At 42.7% G+C, this 12001-nt stretch overlaps 2 protein-coding genes across 2 annotated transcripts; both read right to left on the bottom strand.

The window, feature by feature from the left end:
* Positions 1-2001: 2001 nt before the first annotated feature.
* Positions 2002-3480, bottom strand: LOC128358441 (potassium voltage-gated channel subfamily A member 1-like). The gene has a single exon (XM_053318722.1). It carries the CDS (start codon positions 3478-3480, stop codon positions 2002-2004), a length of 1479 nt encoding a protein of 492 aa, XP_053174697.1.
* A 4546-nt stretch (positions 3481-8026) lies between these two features.
* On the bottom strand, positions 8027-9463 carry LOC128358442 (shaker-related potassium channel tsha2-like). Its single transcript, XM_053318723.1, has one exon. The coding sequence runs from the start codon at positions 9461-9463 to the stop codon at positions 8027-8029; it is 1437 nt and encodes a 478-aa protein (XP_053174698.1).
* Between the last annotated feature and the right edge of the window lie 2538 nt (positions 9464-12001).

Genomic DNA, 12001 nt, shown 5'->3' with positions numbered 1-12001 from the left:
TAGGAGAGTCAAGCAATCTTGATAAACTCTCTACGAATGAATGCTCTGATTGTGCGTAGCTTTAAGTGAAAAAAAAAGGAGCGGGATTGTGGTACACTATTTGTCCTAAGTGCTTGTGTAAAGGCTATGCTTTGGGACTCTCACATTCAATATTGCATGACTGCAGTTTACACTTAAGGTTCCATTTTGCATTATGGTATAGGAAGCCCTGCATTGAAGCTTGCAGCTCTGCAGCAAGTTTGCAATGACCTCACTGAGGTAGAGACCCTGAAAGGATGCATGGTGCACAAACAGAACCAAACATAAATAAAATATGTTGAAAACCTATAAATATTCCCTTTTGATTTGGATTGGTAAACATGCAAAGTACATTACGTTGCTGCTTAAGGGCATAATTAAGTGCGTGACAGCATGAAAACTGGGTTGTGCATGACAGCCATGGATCTTTTTTTTTTTTCTTTTTTCCCCCAAACCACAATCACCTGCTTTTCTAACCTTGCTTCACCTGGCTTGTCGTCACCATTAACATCGTAACCAACAGCGTATCGATACTAAAACAGAAGGTAAACCAGCTCTGCTCCACCTCACAAATCCCATCGTACTCAGAGGCACTTTCACTACTCCTGTTGGTGAAAGGGATAAAGGCACTAGCAACTAATGTCGGAATAATTGTCTGTAATGTGAAGTGAAATTTTGGTAAAGATCCTTTTCGGTGGATTCCAAATCAATACGTACTCAAATTTGAGGTGGAAATGGAAGCATGACTAATAACATGTTAACTTTTCTTGTTCAAAGAAGGTCCATGCACTGCACTATTGACATAATATTGTAATCGGTGCTTATTATGATTATATGTGTTTTTGATAATAATTACACAGTTTCTTTGACTACTTTTAAATTAGAAACTCTGCATCCTCAAGGTGGGTTTGGATATATTTTGATCGCAATTCAGAAACATCCAGAATTTGATTTCCTTAGTTTCCCTGACAATAGGACACTGCTGAGTGCCTGAATTGCAACAAGCTGTATTACTCATGTCATGCATTTAATATACCAGGATACAAAAGTACCTTTGTTGATAGACCATAATGCAGGTTACTTTTTTCATGCTATGATCTCATTTATGTAATGTTCCCTTAAGATTTAACATTCAATTTCTATACTTCTAAATGATTAGCATCTCAAATTAAAAACTCATCCAGTGCACTCTGTATGAAAACAGATGAGAAGGGGGGGTGGAGGCAGGTATCCAAAAGAACATCCTTTCCATTATGGGAGATATGTCTCATGCATGCCGATATCAAAATGGAAAGTCTCTAATCATGCTCGTGTGAAGCTCACTTTATCATTGTGCTGTGTTGCATCTAAAGGGCATGGCATTGAATCACTTGGTGATATCACAATTACAGCATCTGCCAGAAAACAGCAGCATTGCGGATGTCCGTGAAGTGAGTAGATCACCAACTGTTTACATCCAAACAAGAGAGATCAGTCTTCCTCCTATAAGGTGCATTGCTGAATAGTAGATCCTTTTTGTAGGGAGGGAGGAGAGTGAAGGGGGGAGGGCGGGGGAGGTCACCTAACTTCTTGGCGCTTACCACTCGGCTGCAGATGCTTGCATGTCTCTGCAGACTTTTCCGGTGCATTGTGCAACTTGCTGAAATGTTATCTGTACTCCATGCATAAGATTTTAATTACCACGCCGTCGCCTGATAAGACAGTGTGTGCTCTGTGTCCTCCAGGGAGCCGTGTATATGCGTAATAATGGATGTTTTCTTTTTGATATACCTATATATTTGTAGGATCAGAAGAATTAATTATTCTATCTACCTGTCATGTACTCTAACAGCGTTGTTTTTTCTGTTTCCTTTCTATATAGTTGAGCATAGTTGTAGGCCTAATGCCATAGAGCGCTTTGGGGAAGTAAATGAAGCATTCCTAACTGATGGTCTACTCCACATATGACAGTCCCACAGAGATCCCAAAGTTCCTAACTGGTGTCTAAACATCTGTAAGCAGCTTGCTTTTATTTACACAGTTTTGGTTGGCTATAGTGCAATTGCCAGTTCTGAGGTTTGCCTCCCTAAAGTTGTCAATGCTATTATTAATGTCTCCGTCAATCTCCATGTACTCTGACTTGCTGACGGATGATGAACTACGGCGGCTGGAGTTGGTTTCAGAGGGGATGTTGGGGTTGCTGACGTTGAGCAGCTGGGCCTGCTCTTCTCCCTCGGTCTCCCTGTGGTAGAAGTAGTTGAAGTTGGACACAATGACAGGCACAGGGAGTGCAATTGTCAACACTCCAGCAATGGCACAGAGAGATCCTACAATCTTGCCTCCGATGGTGACCGGCACCATGTCCCCATAGCCCACAGTTGTCATAGACACAACAGCCCACCAAAATGCGTCTGGGATGCTGCCAAAGTAGGATCCTTGCTCCTCTGCCTCAGCAAAGTAGACAGCGCTGGAGAACAAGATGACTCCAATGAACAGAAAGAAGATCAGCAATCCGAGCTCTCGCATGCTGGCCTTGAGGGTCTGCCCCAAAATCTGCAGTCCTTTGGAGTGCCGAGACAGCTTGAAGATCCTAAACACCCTGACCAGACGGATCACCCTGAGAATGGCCAGAGATGTTGCCTGCTCCCCCACTCCCTCCCCGTTTTCCGGGTCTTCAGCCAGCTCTGTACCGAGGGTAATGAAGTAGGGGATGATAGCCACTATGTCAATCATGTTCATCATGTTCTTGAAGAAGGCCGGTTTGCTCGGGCACGCCAGAAAGCGCACTATCAACTCAAAGGAGAACCAAATAATACACAGTGTCTCAATGACGAAGAAGGGGTCTGTGAGAATATTTGGCTTGTAATAAACAGTAGTGTTCCCCACTGTCACCATTCGACCTGCTGGGTCCTCTTTCAGTTGTGGTAAAGTCTCTAAACAAAATATGACTATTGAAATCAGGATTACCATCACAGACACTATGGCAATTCCTCTGGCGGTGCCCGAGCTTTCTGGGTGCTCAAAGAGGAGCCAAATCTGACGCTGGAACTCCTTCTCAGGTAAGGGGCGCTCCTCCTCCCTGATGAAACCCTCATCCTCACGGAACTTCTCCATCGCGTCCACACCCAGCTCATAAAATTTAATTTCTTCCGAGAACATATCCAAAGGGACGTTCACTGGTCTTCTCAGCCGACCCCCAGATTGATAGTAATAGAGGATGGCATCGAAGCTGGGGCGGTTTCTGTCGAAGAAGTACTCGTTTCTCAGGGGGTCAAAGTACCGCATCCGCTTTTTGGGGTTGCCAAGCAATGTCTCTGGAAACTGGGAGAGAGTTTTTAACTGGGTCTCAAACCGGAGACCGGCTATGTTGATGACCACCCTCTCGCAGCATTCATGGTCGTTGTGGTCTGGGGGGTAGGTGTCCTGAGGGTGGCCAGGGACAGCCGAGGTCTCGTCCATGTTGTCTCCTGCTACTACGGTCATTTTGAGAGGAGGAGGAGGTTGCAGAGGAAGAGGAGGAGGAGTTGTGTTGGGATGTCGGTTAGTCTGACTGTGCAGGCATTCAGGTTCAGGGTAAATGTTCTGCTCCTCAGCTTCCCACACCCCTTAAATTGTTGGAAACGTCCCCAGATACGAGGGGCTGGTTGGCTGATTTGCCTCAGTGCGGCTCCACTGCAGTTCTCGCTGACTTGACCATTGCTGCTCTCCAGTGCATCTGCTGCTGTTACTGCTGCCTCTGTCACACAGTGAGAGAGAGGGAGAGGGGGGAGCCAGAGAGAGAGAGAAAGAGAGAGAGAGAGAGAGAGAGAGAGAGAGAGAGAAAGAGAGAGAGAGAGAGAGGAAATAATGTGATCAAACAGCCGAGATATTTGCTGGCTCAGCATTTTCTGCAGTTTATTTTATTTATTTATTTACTTCTCTCAACCTGCAATTAATGCGACTATCCAGTAATTAAGGTTAAATTAATATCCTTTGGGAGGAATCTATGATATAGGCTTTTATAATCTCCCTGTAGTACACATTAGTGAGTTTAATGGGACCTTCTTGTACTTCATTTTATATTCTACATTCTCTTAAAGGTCCTATAGATAATTTTGTCCATATGTCGAGGTTTCCAATCTTCCATTTCTGTTACACTCCTGTAATATTTTCATACAGATATTTAATTGAGTTTATTACAGAATTACTTGAATGTCTTAAAGGACCATGTCATGATTTGTCCTTCGCCACTCTCAGCCTGAATTATGATGTGACGCATAACATATGATACTCATATGATACCAAATTGATGTTTCTTCGTGCATACAGCCTATGGGCCTGATGCAGAGCAAAGATAATACAGCTGAGAAATAAGAACACAATACAGTACTAGTCGTTTATCTTTATATTAACAGCAGCTGTCGGTAAAAAATAACATGATCAATATCTATTGTATAAGTCAGCAGTTTCGAGGCTTACCGTGGGTTGATCTTGAAAGGTCTTGAATGCGTCTTATCCTCGAGTAAAATCATCCAACAGCAGGACACCAGTGGGTGTCATGTGGCAACTTTACATTGCACCTACAAAAAAAGAGCCTAGAGCCTTACTGGGCTCCCCACCATCCAAACTGTGTCTGCACAGTCAAAGTGCTCCTCAAATAGGCATAAACGTCTTCAGACGGTGAGGCACGATGAGGTAAAACAAGATGAAAATCAGGTGACTCTAATGAGGAAAGCCTAGGATGGAAAAGGAGCAAATAGAGTGAATTACAAAGCTGCGGCGTCGGTAGTTGCATGCGCGGCGGCACGGTGGTGTGAAGAGCTTACAGTATACCGCAGGAGAAAATCCTGCGCTGCAATTCAGGGGGGGAGATACATTAAGGGGCAATAAGCGAGCCCTTGACATTTCCAGACATCACTGCATCAGCAGAAATCTGCTGGGTTTTTTTGCGAGTAGACAAGATGACGGGCAGAGATGTTTCAGCGCGGCTCGGAGAACAGAATAAAGAAAGACATCAAAATGGACAGTTGAGAGACAGCCAGGTGTAGCAGCGAGGTCCCAGTGTTTTCTCAACAATGTCAAGCATGTTTTGCTGTGCATTTCACATGCAAGTGCAGGGGAGGTGAAGGAAAGGAGAGGAGAGGGGAGGGAGGGCAGCAGCAGCAGGAGGAGGAGGAGTTGGAGGGTTTCGACGCAATGCAGACCGGCTCTACTAAAGCACGCCGCCAGAAGTTCTCCATACACCACAAAAACAAGAGCGCTTGTGTGCCAGGACTGGTGCAATCAGACTGCAAAGAGGGACAGTTGGTAACAAAACCTGTAAAAAACACCATGTAACATGGCTCCTAATGTATTATTTGGAAAAATATCATTAATAGGGGAGAGATTAAAACAAATCACCTTTTTATTATATGTCAGGAACTCCAGGATTCAAGGATTACATGTCGATGGATGTATGAAGGATCGACACGCTCCATATCTGAATTTATATGAGACTACATCTGATGTTCTAGCATTTTAATAATGAGAGCGTAAAAATTCACCAACATTGTGTTGGCAGTCCTTGGCTGAGAAACATCACACATCAAGGGCGTCCGCATCCTGGCTGTGCTGGTCTCACGCCCAAGATTTGATACTTTACGACACCGACTAAGTTAGAATACCGTCTCAGTCTCTATCTGGTCGCAGAAGCAAAGCAGACGAAAGAATAAATGCGGAGATTTTTGCATAACTTTGTGTTTGACTGACGCTCTGCAGAGGACGGAGGATCATTTTCAGCACCACGGACAGCGCAGATGATTAATTCACTTCAGAAAACTACAAATCCCGAAAATAAATATACTCGTGGTTATCAGATAATGTTATCATAACATAATAACATCATTAGTCATATGTTGGGGTATTTGAGGACCTGTTTAGGTGTGCGGTTTTAGGGCCCAAACTGACTCTTCTGGCTTTCTAAAAAAAAAAAAAAAAAAAAAAAAATACATTCGACAAAGAAATAAATGAAATAAATATGTCTAGATATATCTCTATGACATCTTATTAAGTTAATTGCCTTTGTGGCAAGATGACAGCCCACAGTCCGGTTCTGTGCCTTTTTTTCACCATTCAGCACAAAAATGTTATAATGTAATTTATGGAGAGTAATAAAAGTGTACTGAACTAATAAATGGGAATGGATTTGATATTTTTCTTAACACAAACTAGTTGCTATTTGGTCCTCTGTGAATCTGATCTCTATGTTGAAAGAATGAAAAATAACGAGTGGTATGATTTCTGATTCATAATTTATTTATAAAAAAGGGATTAAGTTAAGTTCACATACATGTTAGAAAAATAAATATTTCATTACATTTAAAATTCACAATGAGTTCATGTCATGCAGACATTATATAAGCACATATTATGTGCTATACGTTGCTGTTGTTATTGTTTACAGCGAGCTACAAGGCAATCTGAGTGTTTATAACAACACAGAGGTAAGTTGCGATTCCAAGTTTTCATTATAGGCTGCATGAGAAAAAGGTCAAATTCAAATTTACAAAAACTTAACATGTACACAAGGCTTTTTATACAAAGAAAGCGTGGTCATTTACAAAGCCTACACAAGAGAATGTTGTTTTCTTCTACTGATGATACACACATTGTTCATCAAGACGGACTGAATCTTTTCCAGACGTTTCCACCATCAGGTCTCTGTAGGCTACAACACTGGCAATACAAGAATAATCCACGAGGAAAGTGTCCAATATTTTGGAGAAGAAGAGAATGCCACACTTGTATAGTGTTGCGACTCTGAGGGAACAACGAGCTTCACTTAATCGCCTGCCTCCTGCAAGTAAGCAGAAAACAAAACTCACTATGTTAACATTTGGGAGGTGAGAGAAAACAGTCAGGGATCTGGCGAGCTCAGTTAACCATCACAAGCATCCGGATACACTGAGTCAAATAGCATGATCTCAGGGGCTTATGGCTAAATCAGTCAAGGTCAGCTGCAACAGTGCAAAGATACTCAAGCCTAAGTGTTAATGTTGCACACTGGGCAGAAATGATGTCTGCAGGATTATCTATCATCCACAGAGTGGCGCTCAGAGCTCCCTTATTCGGACCAGATTCTTATGGACGCACACTACAAACTTCAAAGAAACAAAAGTCAGTGTGTTCTCCTGTTGTCATAATCATCACTTAAAGTGCCCAGAATAGTGAGATAATCATTGTTATTATTGTTATGAAAACGTCTAATCATTATGAGAAGTGTCCAGTGATGATCTCGTTATTATTAAACATGTAAACTATTGACCATAGTATCCTGAGGGTTAGAGCTCGGTTAAGACTACAATCGGATAGCTCAAACTGAGACAAATAAACCAATATACGACTGCTACTATTGGAAAGGGCAGCAGAGAACTCTGCGTCGGGACGCCAAATGTTATGGTGTTTTACGCACAATTAAACGTTCAGCACAAACACAGAAAACTCACAAATGCTTAAACACCCTATGATAACAGAGTCCGGTAGTAGTGTACACCTGACATGCATACGCAGAAACACATGAGGCTGATTTACAAACAACTGTCTGACTTAACCCTGACGTGCCAGAGAGATTATCTTCTTGTGTATGTGTCCAAAGTCTGTGCGCCCTGCTGTGGAGAGGTGGTCGCCTTGTGCGTCATGGGCACTCTGACGTATGACTGAGCTCTTCTCACCCACTTTATTCAAAACTTTGGTTCTGTGAGAACAGACAACGTGTTTTTCTCATGAATAGTGAAGCAAGGTGTATTTGAGCTTATAATTTTCGTGTGCGTAAACACAACACCCTTCCGTGTATTAAAATATATATATATATATAATTACAGTGAAATTAAGCCAATTTGCTTGGGGATCACACGGAACCCACAAAAGGGTCCAGCCTGAATGCCTGAGGGTCCATGTTTGGCAACCGTCGTGCGTAAAACACCAGCAGCATCCAACACGAAGAAGCCTGAAGTATATATCCACTGGAATACAACTCACCAGACATAAAAGCAGTTCTTCCATCGGTGCATTTTTATACATCTGTCAGTTTTCCTGTGTATGGCTCCATTGGGTTCATGTTTGGTTGTGTCAAGGTTTCCAAATCGTCGCCATCCTGATAGGACTCAATTTTGGAGAGCGACATGTTACTTTTGGTGGAGTCACATTCACCAATGGAGGGCTGCGGCTGCTGCCCACAAGTCACGTGTATGTACGTAACATTTTCCTCCTCCTCGTTATCTCTATGGTAGAAATAGTTGAAATTGGAAACGATAACAGGGACAGGTAAGGCTATGGTCAGTACTCCGGCGATGGCGCACAGAGAGCCGACGACTTTACCCCAGATGGTGGATGGACACATGTCTCCATATCCAACTGTTGTCATTGTCACCACAGCCCACCAGAATGCATCAGGTATGCTAGAAAATACAGACTCGGGATCTTCTGCTTCTGCAAAATAAACGGAACTGGAAAATAAAACTACTCCAATAATTAGGAAGAAAATGAGCAGTCCAAGCTCCCTGAGACTTGCGTGAAGCGTCTGGCCGAGAATCTGAAGACCCTTGGAGTGTCTGGAGAGTTTAAAAATCCTGAAAACACGCACCAGACGGATGACCCTCAGTATGGCCAGGGATGCAGCTTGCTGACTGCTGCCCTGATGCTCTGCGAGATCGAGGCCCAGAGTGATGAAATAAGGGGCTATTGCCACAACATCGATCAGATTCATGAGGTTCTTGAAGAAAGCTGGTTTGCTGGGACACGACAGAAACCTCATGGTGAACTCAAACGAGAACCACACGATGCAAAGTGTCTCCACCATGAAAAATGGATCTGTGAATGGACTGTGCGCTACGCCGTCTGCACTTCCATTGGCGTGAATTTCGTACAATTCAGTGGGTTCTCTAAACTCGGGTAATGTCTCCAAGCAAAATATAACAATGGATATTAAAATAACCGCAACTGACACGATAGCAATCATCCGTGCAGGTCCTGAACTTTCTGGATATTCAAACAGGAGCCATAACTGGCGTTGGTACTCATTAGAAGGTAGTGGGCGCTCCTCTTCCCTCGACAAGCCCTCGTCAGCTCGGAATAGCTCAACTGCCTCTTCGTCAATTTCATAGAACTTTATTTCTTCCAGGAAAATATCCACAGGTACACTTACAGGCCTCCGAAGCCTCCCTCCCGACTGGTAGTAATAAAGGATGGCATCAAAGCTCGGCCTGTTCCTGTCAAAGAAGTATTCATTTCTCAGTGGGTCAAAAAAGCGCATCCTTTTACGTGGATCTCCCAAAAGCGTAGTCGGGAAGCGAGAGAGGGTCTTTAATTGCGTCTCAAAACGCAGACCTGAGATGTTGATGACCACCCTCTCGCTGCACTCCTGTTCCGCCGGCTCCAATTCAGCAGCATCTTGCAACACAGGAGTAACGACCACCGACTCGTCGTGGTTCTCCTGGGACACCACAGTCATCTTTTACCCCTCCGAGGGTAAATCCGTCACTCACCTCCCTGGTGTCTTCCTCTTGCCCTTTTGTCTGTGCGTCCTCTCAGCTCTCTTTCTCATGCAGCCGCCCGAGATTCAGGCAGAGTCCCTTTTTGCGCCCCAACTCCCAAAGCGTAAAAGTGTTTGCAATCCAAAATAGTGGTGTTGTTGTTGATTTACACGGTCCTTTTTTCCGATTAGTGCCTCTCAACTGTCAACTTTCAATGGTGCAGACAGATCTGCACTTGCATAAGCTATACCGATGGCTAGAGATGGATATCATATTCACACCATTTTAAACTCCAAAGCCCTCCCCAAGTTGGAAGACCAGATGACACTTGCTCCTGCTGCTGCTGCTGTCCCTCTCACACTCACCCACTTCACTGCAGCAGTGCAGTGATCTCCTAGTAAACATTTAGGCATGCAAATTTAATTATTATTATATCTTTTAACATACAACAAAGCCTTCACTTTTGTTTTGTTCAGAGTAGAATCTGATATGACTCTGATCTGAGTTTTTCAGATTCAGAGTTTTGAAATTTAGTTTCTCACCCTTCACCTCCCTCATTCATGAAATCATGGGGCTATTCTTGTCCACAAGGGGAACCTCCAGGACCCGCCCGTGTCTACTTTGGGTCTCAACCAGGAGATAAAAGCAACAAGCAGATCTGACTTGCTAAGTGACAAGTTTTTTTTTAAAGCTACATATAAAATGCATCTTGAAGTAAATAAGATAATAAATAACCCAAATACTTAAAAGCATGAAGCTTTGCACAACCAGGGGCCCTCCTGGACCCAGCCAATGGAAACTGCTGGCTTGACTGACACTTGAGTAGCCAGAGAGGATAGCGTCTTCAGGAAGCCACTGCCAAAATAACATTCACCGTTCATACCACTTAAAGGGCTCAATTGTACAACTTGGAACATGGGGACCCCCATAAGACATGTGACCTCGCCTTGGGGTCACGGAGATACTCCGGTGTAAAAAAAAAGAAAAGAAAAGAAAAGAGCTGCAAGCACTTGAAATTGTGCAGTGGCACTAATTACTTTCTTATCAGACCCTAAAAATCATCTGTTGTCGGAATAAAACTGAAAGTGTTTTGTCCAACAAGTTCGAGCACCTTATTTTTTCATTCTTCTTTTAATAGTCTTGAAAACAAAAAGACTAAACAAAAAGATGTGGCCCGGGCATACAGAGTTAAGTTATATGTACACCCCAGCATTGTGATCTATTTATAGCTCAGTTTTTCTCCACTTTCATTGCCTTCATAAAGCTGCAGTTGTACACACAGGATCATAACAGTAATAGCACAGAGGTGCTAATCAGTGTTACTAAAACCAACCTGGACAGTTTACATGAATACATAGATGTGGGCAAGCTTTAGCAGCTTAAACATGACATCACAAACTTTTATGTTGGACAGGTTTCTTTGCTGTCAGGTTAACAAGTAAGGGGTCCCAGGGGAGCAACATTTCTTTTTGCCTTTCCATTACTGAACAAAGGATTGGATTTCAGAGTCAAATGTCAGTGTCAGGACACAGTGCCGCCTGCTGCTAATGTGTTAGCATTGAGTGTTCACCAAATGACTGTCTGGGTCAAGCCACGGTGTCAGGCCTTGAATGTATCCAAGGAAACAAACAATAACAAACAAGTTGAGGAATGTACACGTGACACTTAAATCGGACTCAAAGAAAAGTCTCAAAGAATCTAAAACAGGTCTCCAGTAGCTTCCTTCTGTCATCTTTAATTGCCAATATCCTAAATTCACTCATATGTTCCTCCAACCTTTGTCTGTATAATTATTTTATCTTATCTGACCACACCATTCATATTATTTCTTTACATTTTTTAAAGGAGAAGAATCTACGTTGGTCACAAAACTCGTGAAAAATGTAAAAGGCCCTCTCTAGAGCCAGTGTTTTGTTTGTCTGTTCTGGGCTACTGTAGAAACATGGCAATGCAACATGGCAGCCTCCTTGGAAGAGGACCCCCTCCCTAAGAATATATAAAGGGCTAATTTTAAGAAAACATAAACACAACAATTCTTATTTTCAGATGATTATACACTAAAATAATAAAGATTGATTGATTGAAATAAAACATACAAATATATAATAATAATATTATGAATATTATATTCCATCTCTGCCAAGTCCTGCTAGATGTTACTAAATTTTACACACTGCACCTTTAATTCACAGTATAATATAATAATAGTATGTGTTTGTCTTGCAGTTGTGCCTCGATACATTTAGATATCTACATATGCATGTATGTGCATAGCCTGCTTAACAGTGACCGCATGCAATGAGACACAGCCTGGGAAACACATGCCATAAAGCCTGCAGGGTGCATGAATGCTGACAGCAAGGAACCTCCTATCGTTATTAATGGCTCGACCTATGAATGCAGGAGACCCCCATGGTAACAAGATAGTGGTGATGCACTCGCACCAAGGAAAAACTTGTGCTTTCTTGTCATTCTTTTTTTTTTAAAGAAAATTTCTTAACGATCAAAAAATCAAT

This window comes from Scomber japonicus, chromosome 5 (genome assembly GCF_027409825.1).
Source record: "Scomber japonicus isolate fScoJap1 chromosome 5, fScoJap1.pri, whole genome shotgun sequence".
NCBI classification, from domain to species: Eukaryota; Metazoa; Chordata; class Actinopteri; order Scombriformes; family Scombridae; genus Scomber; species Scomber japonicus.
This window is presented reverse-complemented; position numbering and strand designations above follow the sequence as displayed.